Source organism: Cheilinus undulatus, linkage group 1 (genome assembly GCF_018320785.1).
Source record: "Cheilinus undulatus linkage group 1, ASM1832078v1, whole genome shotgun sequence".
Lineage (NCBI taxonomy): Eukaryota > Metazoa > Chordata > Actinopteri > Labriformes > Labridae > Cheilinus > Cheilinus undulatus.
Window position 1 is genome coordinate 21,837,234 of NC_054865.1, and position 19,511 is coordinate 21,856,744.

Here is a 19,511-nt window from a genome sequence, read left to right on the forward strand (position 1 = left end):
GGCAGAACAAGCGCACAGAGAAAAAGGAGCCGTCATGAAAGGAGCAGGGGAGCGAGGGGGAAGGATGGAGGAAAAGTCTATGCAGAGACAAAGAACAGATGAAGAAAACAAACATCCCATCCAACATGTACTCGCCCTCCAGCAAGCTGTCAGGAGATATCTTCTCTGGTGGAAACATACGCGGATCACAAGCTTCACACCAAGCAGAATAAGACGCTGCGCTATAAGAGGCTGCCCTTAAGACTTTTTGCATAATAGATGATATAACACATAGCCTACACAAGCTGCCCCAATAGACTGTAACACAGTGGAGCTTTTGGATTGCATCTGAGGCCGATTTCTCAAGCAAGCCACTGGTGGTTAAGAACTAAGCTAAGTCTGTGAAACACCAGCTGCTCTGTATGATCTGTTTCTGAGATTTTTGGGAGAAACATTAAACCACAGGATCCAGTCTTGGCCACACTGTATATCTTGTATTGATCAGTTCTGGCCAAGATGTAAGTTGGCTCCCTCGTGATGCCAGGCCCTCCCAGAGAACAGAGCCTGGTAAACAACAATCCATTCAGGCAGGGATGGTGGGGTGGAAAATAAAGTGCTGTGAATCCAACCTTTCTCAAAAGATTTGTTGGTAGTAGAAGTAACTGAAAACATGAGAGGATAACCATGATAGTTGTTTCTTTTTAACTGTGACTCAGCTGTGTCGGGGTTACACTTCGATAAACTCTTATCTTCTGAAGAAGCAGTTACCAAAGCGGGGGTCAGGGACTCCTTGGGTTTAATGTCAGTGTTAATTTGAGGGTCATGGGCGGAAAAATTTAAGAACCACTGTTCTAAATAACTGTTGCTTCATGGTATAGACTCTAATTACTAGTTCTACATAAAGATGTACAGTGCCTATTAAAAGTATTCACCCCCTTGGATGTTTTATCTATCATTGATTTTATAAACCAATCATGGTCAATGTAATTAGGCTTTATTGACACACAATTACAAAGGACCCTCTTTAACGTCAAAGTGTAAAACAGATTTTTAATGTTAAGGAAACAAAGCCATGTAAGGTAAAATAAGTGACTGCATAAATATTTACCCCCTTTAAAGTGACTGGCCTAATTCAACAGAGGTCAAGCCAATTGGTGCTAGTAGTCTCACAATTAGTGAAACAAGGGTCACCTGAGTGCAGTGAATGTGTCTCAAGTGATTATAGTATAAAAACACCTGAATCTGGTAGGTCCAGTCACTGGTTCATCAGTATTCCTGGCTACTATTACACCATGAAGACAAAAGACCACTCAAACCACTTAGAGAAAAGGTGATTGAAAGTTATTAGTCACGGGAAGGATACAAAACATTTCAAGGTGCTGAGCATCCCCCAAAGTTGAGTTAAATCCATCATCAAGAAATGGAAGGAATATGACGTGTAAATCTGCCTAGATCAGACTGTCTTCACAAACTGAGTGACCACCAAGACGCCTATACTCTGAAGGAGTTACAAGCTTCAGCAGCTGAGATGGGAGAGACTCTGCAGGCAACAACTGTTGCCTTGAAGGCAGTGGATTTATATGCAGACACTTTATTTCACATTACATATTTCTGTTGTAGAATTCTGTTTTCATTTTGGCATTCAAGAGTTTTGTCATTTTTGTCAAAAAAGCCAAATTATATTGACCACCATTATAATGACCTCAGAACGTAAAAAGGTAGAAAAAAAAACTAATTTTTAACTCAAACAAAGATGCAGGATGTTTGTATTGAAGTGGTGCTTAAAGTGGCTGTGCTCTGCCCTCTGTCATAACATGTATTAAGTCCTTTTATCTTTGCATTAACGTGGACAAGTTTAAGTTAGTGTCTGTTACAGAGAGAGCAGAGAAGTGAAAAGATGATGTCTCCTTTAGCTCCTACCTGGCGACATTTTTCACTTCACCTCTGTAAATAAATGCTGCATGCTGTCTGATACATGCTAGTAAATCACACAGTGTGGGCTGGAACAAGTATCCCTCTTATATAAATTAATTTAAAAAACACATTTATTTGAATCAGTTGTAGTTTTTAGTGCAACATACTGAGGTTGAATAATAAATAATGCTTCAAAAAGCTTGACTGGTTCATTAAGACTAGCAGAAACTGATATAGAAATAAAGTAGATGTTATATTTTTAATAACGTGCAGTTTTATGTTTTGTTCTTTTCCTCAACAACCAGTCTAGTAGTTGGAGCATGGGTATAATTCCAGTTGACTGCAGGCCTAGAGATTTCCTTTTTTTCATTTTTTCCTTTCTAAATTTTTGCACATTAGAGAGTAAATCAAGATTCATTTTTATCTTTGAAGAATGAGTAATTAATTAAGATAGATTTCTAATAACTACCCCATTACAGTAGATGTTGCCAGCTGAAATCACAGCTGTCACTGGAATAATTTTATTAGCTACAGCTGTCTTCATGGAAAGCTAAAATCAGCTAAAGGAGCTGGTTGGAAACACGGTCCTTGGAAGACTAATTAATATTTGGAGCTCATTTTTTGGTTAAAAAAAAAAAGAAAATAGATAAAAGAGTGGATGAATTGAATCAAAATCAAAATTCAAGGTTAAAATATGAAGCCAACTTGCAAGTGCCGGAAAGAAACGGTCCTTGAGTGGCAATTTGAGGCTCACTCTAAAAGAGTCAATACCCATAAGGACGGCTTTTTACATAGTGGTTTTGGCATTTGCTCTCTTCTAAGGGATTAATGAGATTGGCATTCAACAAGCTCTCTTAGCTTCTTTGGTCCGATATATTAATGATTCCAGCCAGCTAGGTCCTCAAAAATAAATAAATTGAGCATTGGCACAGACTTGAAAGCTGTGAAAACTTGACAATTGCCACCTCCTACTCCCCTCTTGCTTTCTATTAAGAGGGACACTTAACTCCAAAAACAGGATGGTAACAGCTAAAACACTAGACTTAAGGCTTCCAAACAGCAGCCAACAAACATGGCTATAATTGGTACACAAGTACAAATAGACAAATTCCTGAATCCCAACAACCTGTGCAAATTTGGCAAATGCATGCAAAAAATAAATGTACACCCGTCTTTATAGTGCAAATATTGTGTCACTGATGATGCCATTATTTAAATTAGCTATTATGCTTTTATTTGGGGAAAGATTGGTCCCTTTCAATAGAAGAATTGTGATGCAAAATCATCTTGTAAAAGGGGCTTTTACAAGCAACTCTCCAGTGATCAGGACAACATGGTCTGGTGTGTAGTTGGAAAATAAATAACCTGTGAATAATATCTTTAAATATTACTCAGAATCTGTGTTATTGTCAATTTGTTACAGAGAAGAAATTTTATTTTAAAGCTTAATTCACACCCACAAAGACTCAACTGCATAATAAAGTGGAAAAAGAGCACCTTCTCTGACCAGCTCATCATGTAGAACTGAGATCTGTCAGGGTAGGAGTTCACCCACCCTCTGCACGGCAGACAGAGGAGATGCTGACAACTCAAAGGCAAAACAAGAGCAACCTGCACAAAGCAGGACGGCCTTGTGGGATTTTTTGTGCTTGAATATCAATATTGTTCAATGCTTTGTGAAGTAGACCTTGAGTGCAACTGATGCACAATTAACAGAGCTATTAGCAACCACAATAGTCAACTCCCACCTTAGCATGTCCAAAATCTAGCACTGAGCAGGTCAGGGCTCTCACCATTACTGTAAACTATGACAGCACACTAGCAGCAAATAAAGGAATCCCTCCATAGCAAAGACATGATCTGCCATACTTCTGTTCAAATGGCTACAAGACTGGAAAACTGGGGTGCTTCTGGTACCCCTCAAACCACTGGTGTTCATGGAAGGGAAATATTAATGGAAGTGACTGATCATTTATGACCGAAAGAAATACTGGCAAAGATAATTCAGGTCCAAGCACTCAAGACGGTTTGAAAAATGTAAAGGCCTTTTATTTACAGGGCTAGAAATATTAAAAATACATCAACATGTATTGGCCTGCGCCTTCTTCAGGGTGAAGTGTTACAACATCCCTATCACCACTCAAATTTCCCAAAACATCTTCATCCACTTAAGTTTCATTTCATAAAAAAATGTTGCAATTTGGACCATAGAGGAAATGTTTGATTAAATAACAAAAATGGACAAAACATGTATGAAAAGTATAAATATGCGCTTTTATTGTACACAGTTCCTTTAATACCTTTTTGTAAAGATTGAAATATTAGCTTATTATTACAGAAAAAACTAGCTTTCTTTTGTAAAAACTGATAGGCTGAGATCTTGAGAAAACTGCCAAAATGTCCTTATCATCATGAAAAAACACAGTTTGAATAAGTTTTAGGCATTTAGCACCTTACGGACTCATCACAGGGCCCAATGTGCCACAACCCCAGGCAAGAGAGGGTGGGCGGCCAGAGCTAAGTTCAATGGTATCTCTTTTGTCCAGACCTTTTCACACCTGGTAATATTCCCAGAGCCCACCATCAGTTTTCGAGACATCTGAAGCACAACCAGGGGCTCGTGGCAACACTACTACCTGTCCTAACAGTACCCTAGGCTGTGCTTACTTGCAACATCCACCCCTTACCGTGCCATAAAGCAGTGGGTCCCAAAGTTGGGGTCGGGACCCCCTGTGGGATGCTCTCCAAAAAAACAAAGAGAAATCTAAATTGATGTTAAGAGGTATAGTTTATCAATTATTGTTAAAGACATCCTTGAACTACTTCAGTTTAAAATAAAACTACAGTTATTAATTGAGATTTGCGCTTAAATGTGAGTAATGTGTACAAAAACTCCCTAAATGCAAATTTGTATATGATGCTTTGTGCAACATCATATACTTTCACCACCTCCATGGATGGTGGAGGTCCCTGGGTTTCAACAGATTATTTTCCCATCCTTCTGGTAATATGTAAGGACACCCAGAGCACAACTGGGGTTGTGTCAATCCTTTCTGCCCAATGACGTCCCCAGGCAGGTTAATCACCACATCCATGCCTTACTGCAGGCTAAATTTTTGTCCCAAACATGCCTGAAACGTATTCACAGTACTGTAGGTAGAGTAGTATCTGCTTAGGTCTTCCATATATCATGGATTTTTTTTGCCATTTTTTCAGGCACACTTTCACAATCCACAGGAAACAGTTCCACAACCAACTTCTGGGACTGAACCCATGAGTAGAGAACCACTGGCCTGAATCACTTCTGCATCACTTCTATAGCACCTTCACAGGCAGTGGTGCTGCTGCTGGAAACAAACATGCTCCATAGGTATTTATCACAAACATTTACACATTACAGCACAGATGATAGTTAAAGGGATTCTATGGCTTTTCTTAAATAAGATGCTATATTTTCATCCAACCTTACTTTTCCCTTTTGTTATTCAAAGGGACTAAAGAAGACTACTTGTTTGCCACAGAGAGCAGCTTTTGTTCCAGAGATTTTCTCTTTGTCCAGCCTGAGGAGAAATATAAACCTTGACAGGCCTGTCTTCCCTTCTCAGAGTTACCAAACAATGGTTTGACAAATGGAGGGTTTTAGCTGGTGGTTTGTTGCTTCTATTGCTTAGAAGTGTTTTGTACTCCCAAACTTACAAAGTAAAAATGAAACCTCTTTCTTCCTCTGCATTAGAAACATTCATTTTAAAGAAGGCAGAATTGTCATCTTCAGCTCTAACTGACTACAGCTATCCCTCCAATTGCAGATAAAAAACAGCTCTTCCATTTTCCTTACCTTTCCATGCTGAGGCAACTGATTTAAGATCTCAGCGTAGTCACAGCTATGATGAGAAATTCTAGTCTGAGCATCCAGTCATGCGTTACATGTCTCAGAATTCAGTTTTCTACCTAAAACCCATTTAAAATAATCAATGAATGTTTCACATGTCAGAGAAATAAAAAAATCAAAATTGGAAGCTGTCAGCTGGAACATACAAGTAGAGCTAAAATTCTCTCATGTCGATACTTTCGGATCCAAGTATGGGAAAATGTACCTGCTGCCAGGGAGAGGAGTACCAGCCTAAGACCACGGCAGTGGAGGGGGTCCTGCCAGGGATGGCCCTGGGGAGCTGTGGGCACGGACCTCTGTTACAGCCCTGCTGGAGATCTACCAAAGGCTTGGCCATGTTCCTGCACCTCCGAGCGGGGAACTCCACAAACCTGTGCAGCAAAGGAGTTGAGTTGTACTGTGAATAACTATGTTCCAGTTTGAAAACATTATGAGTCAGAGGATAGGGGTGACGCTGGGGGGTCTAAAGTATCTGTGCAGATCTATGAAAGTGTGAGGGACGTCTCGGTGTGCCGTTGAAGGTACATACCCTCCCTCCTGTGAATCTCTCTCCCCGCAGCGAAGCTCTCTTTTCTGGACGCCTGAACCACAGGACCTGGAGCACTGAAAGAGAGTGCAGGCAGGAGGGACAATTTCAGAAAATGAACTCTGTGAAGTATATTTGATGCTGCAGGTTTCTATAGCAGCAGACAGCTCAAGGTCATTTATTGTTGGAGAAATAGAGCCAAACACAAAGTGCTCCACAGAGTATTTCTCTGACATTATATCTGATGAGCAGATACTGCATCTGTTATTGAATGTGTTTGTGTTTGGCCCTTTTTCAAAACATGAACAACATTGTTTACTTGGAACAACATCTTAAGCAAACATTTTTTCCTCACTGATTTATCTGCTTATTGCTTTTTACAGCTAATCAATTCATCAATTTGACTCAAATAGATCAGAAAATACACATTATAACATCCTGAAGTTCGAAATTTGCCTCTTCAATTGGCTTTCTTTGTCAAGCAATACAGCAGATGACACTGACACTGGACTGTGGAGCAGTGGAAACATGTTTGGAGAAACATGTTGCTTTATGGGTTAGTGCAAAACATGAAGAATTACAGATGGATATAAACCACTGATTTATTTTACAGTTTTTTAAGTTATTTATTGAACTCTATATAGTAATAAAAGATGATAGTTTTTAAAAAAACTTGTAAATTTCCTAAACACCATGCAGGCATTTGCAGGGGAGCCAATCCTCTTAATCCTTCCTTACACATTGCCAGTTCAAAGTGGGACTTTCATGCCATTGCTGTGGCAAAGTTGTTACTCAGTACTGAGGAAGAGGAGCTCTGTCTCTTGGGACTTTGGTTTGGAAAGTGGTCTGGTTGCTAGAGAGGTGAGAGTTCACTTTTCAGTTACTCCTGAGCTGCCCTTGAACAACGAACCGAATACTCTACTGCTCAGGTGCTCTTTCATGTGCAGCCCCCTCACTCTGGCATCGCTCCATTGGTGCATGTCCACAGCGTTAGTGTATTCCTGGGTGATGTATAAGGGACATGAGCCATATTAGAGTAAAAAACTTTCTTTCCCCTTAGGGAAAACAAAGTATTTCTTCTTGCTCTGTCCTCCCCTTCACCACTGATCTGCTGAAGGTAGAAACAGCAGCATAACAGAGGCAAAACAGCATCAAAGTGCGGTTCAGCACTGTGTGAGTGCATGTGGAGCTCTGTATGCTTCCACCTTGTACCTATCATGCTTCCACAAAGCTGTAATACCATATAAAATCCCACTAAGGTGTGGTTATTAAGATAATGTGGATTCAGTGTTAAAGCACAGCATGCTGTTGTTTTGGATTCACAACGTCCAAAGGACTGATGAGGTTTCAAGATAGCATAGATGGTTGCTATGCAAACATTGTTGAGTTTTTACATTTTCTATAAGACAGTCTGTAGGCAATGTTTCAGAAATGAAAAGTCTGAAGCATTTCCTCCAGATAGTCTTACAGGATTATGTTTCCATTCATTTCCAGTTGTTCTGACTTTTTCTACTTCCAGTTCATTTTTTAACATCTGTGACTTTGCCTTTTAACGAGCTCAGTGAAGGAAGTGAAGTTGAGGAATGCTGATAGTTTTTCAGTCCACATGAAGCAAAAGTCTTGATGTTGCATTGCATTCTGGTTTTCTGAGGCTACCAGCTGTGAAAATGCTTCCTCTGTTTTGTGATGGATTCCTCCCAGTTTGGTTGTCAAATGTCTTTGAAAACTGGGAGCACAGAATGGAAGCACTTTTTTGTCATCTTATTGCTGAAGGACTGACATCAAAGTAAGAAATAAAGTACATTTTCCAAAAAAGCTTCAAGTCATAGCTGTGTAACAATTCCGGTGTGGCTTTTGCAGCTGAAGATAAATCTGTGCAAACTAGTAAAAAAGACAAAAAGTCATCAGAATAATAGAGCAGAGAGCATGCATGTGCACAAGTGCTGTTCTCAAGTATTCAAATTAGCCCTAAAACTGTTATACTGCTATAATACAGATTAAAATCACATAGATCTCACTATTTATGCAATTTATTTTTCTTTATAATCCCACCAGAAAATGTGAGAGGCATCTGGCTGCAGCCCTCGAGCAAACCTCTACGCTGGGGCATTCGGCTGGAGACCTCTACGGTGGGGCGTGATGTACATTGCCCAAGCCATGGACCTCTACGCTGGGGTGTGATGTATATTGCCCAAGCTGGCAGACCTCTACGCTGGGGCGTGACGTATATTAACCGCGACGAAATGTCAGCTCTATCCACTTGCCGACAGGCTGACCCTAAAGCTAACCAGTCGGGTTTTAATGCCTAAATCTAACCAGTCGGATTTGAATGCCTAAACCTAACCAGTCGGATTTAAACGCCTAAACCAAAGCAGTCGGGTTTTAATAGCGTAGACCCATATGCTGGGGCGTAGGGTCAGCATCTGCATGGCCCAGCGTATGGGTCTACGCTGGGTCTGGGTGTGCTGCTGCATGCCCAAATATAGTTTATATGGTTTATAATATAATTTATTATAGAGTTGGGGAGAGGCCAAGAAGGAAGTCTACCAAAATAACCATATATGGTTCCTTGCCTCGTAAAGGGTTAAAAGAGATATTACACACAAACTTTCCAGTGATCAGGAAAAGAATTCCAAGGTCTGCAAATATTACTTTAATGTAACTATTATCTTTGCAAAAGCACATTTTGTCTTTGCCTCTGTTGGCTCTTCTCATTAGTCATTATCTCCTTGTGGCTTTGCTGTCATGTCATTTCTGTACATCATTTTCTTATTACACTAAAAATGAGAAGAGAAAAAAAGCTTTCTTTACCTAAAAACGGTGGTAGATTTAGTCATTTTCGGGCCCCTGGCAAAACCAGGCATGGGGCCCTAAACATCAATTGTACTCCACTCTTTTAAATTCCTATTTATTAAAAAAGTTCTACCTCTAAAATGATGTAAAACATGTGATCTACATCAGGCAACCAAATGACATCAGATCTATGCCGTACTAAGTGTGTGTGTTTATTTTAATAACAAATGACCATTTACTGAAAGAAAAAAAATATTTGTTTCATTTTTGGATGTGTTTTACCAACCAAAAACCTCTGGAAAAAGCAGTGAAGTAAATATGGTGGGGGTTGTCAAACTTAAGGGCTGCGGGCCACTTCCGGCCCGCCAGCAGGTGCCAGACGTTTAGGGAAAAAGATGGATATTTTAAAAAATATATTAATTTTCAATATTTACTAACTTAGGTTTTTGAAATACAAATTTTCATTCATTTTTTATGATCTATCTGTAATCATAGCAAAAAAGATCATAATACGATGTAATAAATGAGTTAAATATGGCACATTGTACTCTCTTTAGAGCAGAGAAGAACATCGTTAAAAAGACGCACAGCAGAACGTCTCATTGGTGCAAATCCGGCCCCCAAGCCTGAATGAGTTTGACACCCCGATATATGTATTAGTTAATATGTTAGTATAATATGATTTTTTTTTTAAATTGTTAATTAACAGTTACACCTGTTGACTTGTTTTTGGTGTTTCTCAAAAGAAAGGTCAAAAAAGAGATATTATTCACACAAATATTAACATTATATTTAAAGCTTTACTGCCACTATAACATGAGCAGGTCTACTTTCTATTTTGCACTCTTAGTACATGCTTTAACACCTTCAAATCTGAAAATGTCGGAATACAGGCCAGAGCATGAGAAAGGGTTAAGTTAATAATGTGTTTAGGGGGGCGTTAGTTTTCCAGGACCCCAGGCAATTGTCTACTTTTGCCTAGAGGTAAAGTCCACCACTGCTTCAAAATCGGGTTACTTGTGATTCCAAAAGTAAGAGCGTGAGTAGTAAGCCGCATCTACATCCTCTGATTCTGTTCCTTGGAGAAGATTTCTCTGGCAAAATTCTCCTCAAACTTAACAAGCTAAAACAAGCATTACTACGGTTGAACTACTCCTTCAGAATCCTGTCCCTCCTTGTCTTCCTACCTCTCCCCAGGGAGTTGGGATCCACTGTAGCCTTTCGTTCTTGGGGCAGCGCCGCAGGACGCAAGTCTCTTGGGCTTTGGGTTTGTGATGCTGTCTGCACATGCTGTCAGGCACCACCACCGCTTTGGCCCCGGGATCGGTGCTGCGGCAAAACACGCTCCTCTTCCTCAGTCCACGGCCACAGCTCTTTGAGCACTGAGAGGAAGAAAGAGAAGTCATTGAGGAGCAAAAATAAAAAAAGGTTTGATGACATACTCACGTTAAATAACATACATTGTTACTTATACTTTCTGATAATTGCTTTAACCTTCATTTTTCATGACATTTAAGCACCAGGATGTATTAACAGAGGTTAAATCCTTGGCACAGACTCTGTAAATGCATTTTCCATTCACCACATGGTGAAAAGCAAACAGAAGGTCACCACTTTGATGGGAGTGCATTATGGGCTAACATTAAATACAATAAACCAATAACTCAGGGCTGAATGTGACCCCAACCCATCAGAGTATCCACCAGCAGATAGTGCTGCCGTAAACTGGACAACGAAGTCAAACTGCTCCACAGGGACCGCCGACCGCAGCAGTCATTGCAGTTTTAACATCCCATTAATTTATTAGACAAAAGCTACACACATCTGTGCACATCAATTCAAATACACTAAAGAGCACGTACACACATCCCAGTTGTCCTTTTGTCACTGAAAGGTTGGATTGATCTCTTCTGGGAGACTGGCCTTGTCCGAGCATGACCGCCCACTGAACTCGCACTGCTTAATACAAAATAGCCAAAGCACACAACAGAGTGTCCAAAAGAGTGATGGCTGAATGACAGCCAAATGTCCCTAGCTGAGCGGGTCACACCAGCTAATCACTACACAAAGTTTGACAGACTGTCAGATCTGTGGCCAGGGTATTGATATTCTATATGGGAGAGTGAGTAAATAAAAGTGCCGTCTGCTCTGATGCCCTTTGGTTTCAGGGGAAACAGCCAAAACCTACAAGTAATACTTGGTTATAATTCAGAGGATTACATGTCCTCATCAAATGTTGGCTTTGTCAGATTATTCCCATGCTACAGTGCTGCAAATCAACATATAACTCTGATTTCCAGGGGGATTGGTTTCAAAGTGCACAATAATCACACATAACCACCTTTGTTTTGCTGTGTTGTGACTCTTGTGTTTTGTAGTTACCAAGATAAGGTGAATTAAATATTCAACTTTATTTTTCCAACTTAAAGAAAGAATAATAAATATAGATTTCTTTGTGATTTCAATCAAATATAAGACAAATATAAGACAAATAAAGTGGTTCAAAAACTATCCAGATGTTACTTGATTAAAGCTGAATGTGCCATTCATTCCCCTATAATTCTTAGCATGTCCAACAGAGGGCAGCAGAGTGTTTGTTTTAGCTTGAATGACAGTGTGTGAGACCTGGTGTGGGTGCTTGTATGTGCCTGTGTGTCTTTTCATGCACAGATGTGTTTCTGTCATGCAGATGTTTCAACATGTCGCTGTGCTTTAGAGGCAGAAGATGCTCCTGATGACCCGAAGAAGATAAATTCATTTTGACAGAGGGTGCACATGACCTGAATTATCACCAAAAACTGAAATCTGTTTGTCATTGCTTTCTGGAACACCTGGCCAAACCAAACCATCGCTAATCTATCGAGTGACACTTTCACTTTTCAAAATGTCTGCTGTGAAAATCTAAATAAATGACATAATCCATTTTTTTCATACTGATTGTATTGTTGATTAACACAATGTACCAATTAACTTTACAGTGATGACAACGACAGAAAGAGCTGTCTTACAAAAAAGGAATAATAATTAAGTTTTGTTGTGACTGTAAACCATAACAGATGGATCTGGACATTATAATGTATTGTCATAGATCCCAAAAAAACTGGACTATTGATCACCAAGAATCCTGACTCTTTTTGGAGTTGTTTGATGAAACAGGAAAGGAAAACTGATAAAGGTTTGAGCTTCTTTCATTTAGCATCCCTACATGATAACATAGCAGCTTCTGTCAGGTTGCACAGGGATTGGGAATGAACAGCCCTTTCCAAGTCCAGCCACAAATGCTCCATTGGATTGAGGTCTGGGTTTCGATTCAGCCACACCAGATCATTCACCCTGTTGTCCCTAAACCATTTCCATGTAGCTTTTTGCTGTATGCTTCAGGTAATTGTCTAACTGGAAAAATAAATCTTCTCCTAAGCCATTATTCTCTTGCAGACTGAGTAAGATTGTCACTTTGCCACATTCATTTTACCCTATATTTTTACAAGCCTTCCAGGGCCGGCTGCCAAGAATCATCTCCACAGCATGATGCTGCCACCACTGTGCTTCACAGTGGGGATTGTGTGTTTAGGGTTTTATGCAGTTTTTGGTGACTGCCAAACATGGCATCTTGTCTGATGGCCAAAAAACAACATTTTGATCTCATCAGACTAAAGAACTGTCTTCCACTTGACCATGGAGTCTCCGACATGCCCTTTGGTGAACTCCAGTCCAGATTTAATCTGAGTTTTCTTCAGCAGCGGCTTTCTCTTTGCCACTCTCCCATAAAGCTTTGACTGGTGAAGAACCCAGGCAACAAGTGTTGTATGCAGAGTCTCTCTCATTTCAGCTGCTGAAGCTTGGAACTCCTTCAGAGTAGTCATAGGTATCTTGGTGGTCTCTCTCACTAGTCTCCTTCTTGCTCAGTCACTCAGTTTGTGAGGACGGCCTGATCTAGGCAGATTTACATGTGCCATATTCCTTCTGTTCCTTGATGATGGATCTAACTGAACTGGGGGGATGTTCTGTGCTTTGGAACCCATCCCCTAACTTATCCATTTTAGTAAACTTTTCTATGAGTGGGGTTCTTTTGTCTTCATGGTGTAATGGAGTCATGAATACTGATGAACCAGTAACTGAACCTTGACACTGGTGTCTTTATACTACAATCACTTGAGATACATTCCCTTTGACAGTAAAGAGGTTTTTTACTGTAATGTTTCTTGCCAAAAAATTTTAAGTTATATGAAACTAAACTGACCTTGACTGATTTACAAAATCAATTGAAGAATAAAATATCAAGGAGTGTGAATACTTTCAACAGGCACTGTATGCCGGTCTGATCTAAAGGCAAAGTTTAGGTGTTGCTGTCGAAATGTGACCTGACATGTTGCATAGTTTTTTTCTTGTTCATATTCACTGCATGGAATTTGTTTCACATCCATCTAAGAAAACGCCCATAGTCAGTCAAAAAATCTTTGAGGGTTTTTGGATGATCTCTCTGCTGTCCCATTCTTCATGTAGAAAAAAGTCATACGACACAGTAGGCATGTGCTGAGGGGAATACCATTAACTGCAGCAAATTATCGACTTTTCGCCAGGACATTTTACTTGACATATATTGTTTAAATGTTTACCTCAAAGTTGCTTGAAAAGGAAAAGACCAAGAAGCGCTTAAGTTAAGAACACTCACATCTTCGTGCAATGCAGATCTCTAACAGATATGATGCCAACTGAATATATTGTCAGATTTTGCATATCAATTATTAGCCACAGTGTTAGCAAGGCAAAAACATTTTAAATGAAAAACCCACCTGTGACCAGGATCCAGTGCTCCACTCAGGTGGGCAGGCCTGGGTGTGGCAGGGCTGGACCTGAGCTGGAGAGATAACAGGACAGAGGGAGTGGGCCACCACCTCCTCCCTTTGGTAAGTCACCTTCCTCAGGCAGCGCAGCGTCCGGGTCTGCTGACCTCCCCCACATGAACGACTGCAGGAACCCCAGTCTCCTGTCGCCCAACTGTGCACAGAGAAGACGAGGAGAGGAAATAAAATAAATAGGTAATACAGAACTGGACAGTCTTCAGTGAAATTGTAAAATATTACCTACACCTGTAGGAATCAGCAGTGATTTGTTTTGTACTTGTTTGTACATGCAAATTTATTCACAAAGTCACACAAGCTTTCCCTAGAGACCTGGGAACTATGAAGGTCAATGAAGTGTTTCCACTGGAGGGACCAGTTAAAATGTTAAAATGTTCTGCTGCAGGGTATCTTGAAGGAACTTAGCGATTAAATGAACAGTGAAGTACTTGCAGGACTGGCAGTGTCACCTACTGCATAGGTTTCAATAGCATCTTTATGTATTTGCAACTTCTTTGTGCTCCTAAGAAATGTGCAAAAATCCCCCAAAATTTCTCACATTTAAAGGGTGAGCTAAATGTGTGAATAAAACCCTCACTATATCCAAGTGGGTGATGTGGCATGGCCTTTTTTGGTGAAAATAAGTATACAGTGTTTTTAAACTCTATGTAACACGCTGCTGTATGTCAACATAGTCTCCATTTAATTCACCAGTGAGCCCGTTGTTACAACTTCAAGCCAAACATAGAAAAGGTCATGCGGTGTGACCGTTCCAAGTAAGTTTCAAAAAAGTTCAAACTTGATTTACACTAACTGAAAGTCATGCAAATCTCCTCAGTAAAGGATATCACAACAACAGATATTTCTTTCTGTCAGTCCTTCAGTCTCAAAGTCCAAACTTTGTATGTAATGATCTAAAACACAGGCATCTGGCATGCCTTCCCAGGCCTGATCCAGCTCACTGCATACTGGGTGCCCAGGACCCAGTGAGCTGGTCCAGATGCCGGGGGCAATCATGCGTGTCATGAAGGGATCAGCTGGGAGGATAGAGATGGGGCATGGGCTTGGAGGATGCCCATTAGGAGGCCTGAGCAGTAGAGGACCAGGGTTGACGCAGCTCCTTTATCTGACCTGGCCTGACTGATCTAAAAACATTCATTCCAAAAATGGAAATCATGTGGTGTGGCACAATTTTGTGATATTTTGAGGGTCAGTTCATCTGAAAGATTGGAGAAGAGAGATTTTAGTTTAACCAAAAAAATAAAACAAACATCTTAAAAACTTTGATTCAGATTGCTAAGTGAATGAGATTGCCAGCTTATAGGAAAAAGATGCATTTCAAGCAGTGTTCAATTTAAAAGTAGAACGCTATTACACTCATTTGATGACTTTAGTCAAACCAGTTTCTGAGTGTTTTCAAGTGGTTAAATTATGTAGCTCCCTATTAAACACATACAAAATTGATTTTACATTTGAGTGAGCTGCCTCTTTTCAGAAAATAAAAAAGATTTTAAAATATATTTTTATTTTTTGTAATACAGGACATGGCATGGATGCCACCTGCATCACCTGGGCCCTGTCTCTTTTTCAGAGAATCATCAGCAGCTTAAAGGAAGAAGAGAAGGTTGGTCAAAATGCAGCTGCAGCTTAACTTTCCATTATTGATTTTCATTTTACAACTATTATGATTAGGGCCAATGATACAGATTTTTATAATTTTTATTAATTAATTTATGCATAAAACAAATAGCTGCTTCTGATCCTTTTAAAACAGTTCAAACACATGTTACAAAGATATAGATTGAAGGCAGAACATTTTACTACTTTCAAATACTGTTATTGTTATAATGAACAGAATGTTGTGCAAAAAATCCCTGGGAAATAAAATGACAAAATAAAACTGCAAGTCTATAATTGAATTAAGACATGGATTTTTCACATGCCCCCTCTGCCTCAGAGTCTGTTATTGTTATTGATGTGCATCACATTGCACAGAGGTGCCTACTGAAGTGATCAGTGAGTGTTCTTACAAATGATGAGTGTATAATTATCTGCAGGTACTAGGTAAGTGGATAAGCACCATCATAAAAGTCACTCAAAAACACGTTTTTGAACATAAAAGAGCTTCCCTTTGCAACAGGTTACAATTTGAAACACATCTCATTGCAAATATTGGTCTAATCTTGGTTTAAGAGTAATCTGCTACACTTATTCTTCTGTCAAACACACATCTGTACACATACAAAAGTGACAGTTTCTCTTTTCAAAGATCAGTGAGTAGTATCACACAAAATACATGTTTTCCCAAAGGTAATTTTTCCATTAAAATAGATCCACTTCTTTAAAAGTAACTAGTCTTCACACACTGACCTTTGTCATTGCACCAGAAAAACAGAATAGAAAAAAAGAAGGTCCAGATTTATTCACATCCATTAATCTCTCTCTGTACTATTTGAGTCTTAAACTAAACATGAGAGCTATATTGTATACAACTCTCCATAATGGCTTTCCAAGGTCTTCAAGGCCAACCACAAAATATATATATAGCCCACAATAAGGCTCCAGACAGACATGGAATGCAATCCTTTATGTTTCTCTTATTTCTTCTGTTTTTTTGCATTCCTCTTTCCATCCATTCAACTACTCATTCACTTGAAATCTCCTCTCTTTTTGCCCTGTCTCTTTTTGCCTCTCCTTCAGTGCTTCTGCCACTGATGAAAGCCTACTGCTGCTTCTAAAATAGCTTCTGTCTTGGCATCAGGGCTGAAAGGGGGAGATTACAGCAAATGAGTGGTCTGACAACCACAGGCTTAGGAGAGGGAGATGGAGAGATGGGCAGATGGCTCAGTCCAGTTTCTGAGACGACATGCCACCGCAAAGACTGTTGGTCCATGCCGCCGACCTGCTTCAGGGGAAGAAAAATGCTTTCATTCTCTTTCAAACGCCACAGACGAATGAAGCAGAAAGACTAAACTGCAATTTGGAAACAGGAAAGATGTGAACCATTGGGACGTAAAAGCATGGGTTTGGGATTTTTAAGGGACTGTTTGCTTTTTTTTCCCCTCTGCTTTTCCCTGCGTATAAATAACAATATATCATCAGGGAAAAGTGGCTTAAGAGCCACTATGCTTTGCTGCAAACCGCCACTGACCTAACTGTAATTTGTATCTCTAAAATGTTTCAATAGCTGACATATTTTAAGGTAGAACTAAGTGCAAAAGTGCAGGGTGGCTCAATAAAACCTCTCCTATGCATTCCCAGTGCTTGTATAGCTGCACACCACCAATGATTGTTTACACTCAACCTAATATTAAGCTTGATTGGAGGCCAAGTCTGTGAATCATAAACCAAAAGAAGTGACTTTGTTGAACAGATTGATACTTCATTTTAAACAGTTTTTCTTAACCCAGGATTGCACATTCATATTCGTATGGTTTGCTGTACTTAAACATTACGTGTCTGTAGTTTTTATACATGTAAAATATTTTCCCTTCATGTAGTATTATCTTAATTTTCTTAATATGATGACCTCATATGGTCACTCAATGATGCCATCAAGTCAGTCTCAAAGAATGGATCTCACCAGTCAACGTCATTTCAGGAGAATGAGGCGGTAGCTACAGGAAGGGTTTGATTGCACATGAAGCCAGTAGCAATGGCTGTGCAGCAGTGTTTAGCTCAGATGTAGCTATAGTATAGCAACAGTTTTACTACAGTTTGACTGGGCTTGCATGTCTTTATTAAGACAAGAGTGAAAAGCCACACTGAAAGCTTCTCTTGTCGGAAATGATGTTTTTACACTTCCACTGACCTGCCTCAGCAACAAGCTCCACCATTCAGAAACTATGGCAGTGCTTGTCTGTGTTGAGCACCAGGCTTGTCACTCTGATTAGGAGCTTTCCCAGATGAATGCAATATATCCTATGCAATGGATAAATGAAACGGTCTCCCTGGTGTGTAAAGTTACAAAATATCTACAACTATGTGCAAAGATGGACAGATAAAATCAAGAAATGCCTTTTTGCATACTGCCAGATTACTGCAGATTATGTCTGTTGGCAGACTGTCTTTACTATGTGCCAGCATGATGTCTGCACTACCAGATGAGTATGGATATAGGCTTCCCAGCCACTGCCACATACAGTCTGACCAGTCAGATACCAAATCATCTTCAGTGCACACTGACATGCATCCACACCTTGTATTGCAGGTTAACATTTGGTGTCTGATTGCCAAAAATGAATGGTAATGCAAGATACATTATACTATAAAGTATTCACTCACCCATCCATATAACTGAAATCAGGTGTTCCAATCACTTCCATGGCCACAGGTGTATAAAATCAAGCACCTAGGCATGCAGACTGTTTCTACAAACATTTGTGAAAAAATGGGTCACTCTCAGAAGCTCAGTGAATTCCAGCCTGGTACTGTGATAGGATGCCACCTGTGCAACAAGCCCAGTCGTGAAAAATCCTTGCTCCAAAATATTCCACAGGCAACTGTCAGTGGTATTATACCAAAGTGAAAGCAATTGGGAATGACAGCAACTCAGCCACCAAGTGGTAGGCCACGTAAAATGACGGAGCAGGGTCAGCGGATGCTGAGGCGCACAGTGCGCAGAAGTCGCCGACTTTCTGCAGAGTCAGTCGCTACAGACCTCCAAACTTCATGTTGCCTTCAGATTAGCTCAACAACAGTGCGTAACGAGCTTCATGGAATGGGTTTCCATGGCCAAGCAGCTGCATCCAAGCCATACGTAACCAAGTGCAATGCAAAGTGTTAGATGCAGTGGTATAAAGCACGCCGCCACTGGACTCTAGAGCTGTGGAGACATGTTTTCTGGAGTGAGGTATCGCTTTTCTCCATCTACCAATCTGATGGACGAGTCTGGGTTTGGGGGTTGCAGGAGAATGGTACTTGTCTGACTGCATTGTGCCAAGAGTAAAGTTTGCTGGAGGGGGGATTATGGTGTTGGGTTGTTTTTCAGGAGCTAGGCATGGCCCCTTAGTTCCAGTGAAAAGAACTCTGAATGCTTCAGCATACCAAGAGATTTTGGACAATTCCATGCTCCCAACTTTGTGGGAACAGTTTGGGGATGGCCCCTTCCTGTTCCAACATGATTGTGCACCAGTGCACAAAGCAAGGTTCATAAAACCATACTAGTAGATGAGAGAGTTTGGTTTGGATGAACTTGAATGGCCTACACAGAGTCCTGACCTCAACCCGATAGAACACCTTTGAGATGAATTATAGCGGAGACTGAGAGCCAGGCCTTCTTGTCCAACATCAGTGCGTGACCTCACAAATGCGCTTCTGGAAGGATGGTCAAAAATTTCCATAAACACACTCCTAAACCTTGTGGAAAGCCTTCCCAGAAGAGTTGAAGCAGTTATAGCTGCAAAGGGTGGACTGACGTCATATTAAACCCTATGGATTAAGAATGGGAGGTCACTTAAGTTCATATGCGAGTCAAGGCAGGTGAACAAATACTTTTGGCAAGATAATGTTTAAGTGGTGTATCTCTGATTGTGTTTAAGGAGCAGTTTGGGCAGAATGTGACCCATCA

General features: G+C 40.3%; 1 protein-coding gene across 2 annotated transcripts in view; it reads right to left on the reverse strand.

Annotated features, from left to right (window-relative positions):
• Positions 1-19,511, reverse strand: part of adamts18 (ADAM metallopeptidase with thrombospondin type 1 motif, 18) — a 108,808-nt gene that overhangs the window by 906 nt on the left and 88,391 nt on the right. For both annotated transcript variants that reach the window (XM_041789524.1, XM_041789516.1), the window contains 4 exons: positions 13,895-14,099; positions 10,289-10,483; positions 6,312-6,385; positions 5,988-6,153 (listed from right to left, as the gene is read on the reverse strand). In XM_041789524.1, coding sequence (XP_041645458.1) covers positions 5,988-6,153; positions 6,312-6,385; positions 10,289-10,483; positions 13,895-14,099 — 640 coding nt within the window. The remainder of the gene's footprint in view (positions 1-5,987; positions 6,154-6,311; positions 6,386-10,288; positions 10,484-13,894; positions 14,100-19,511) is intronic.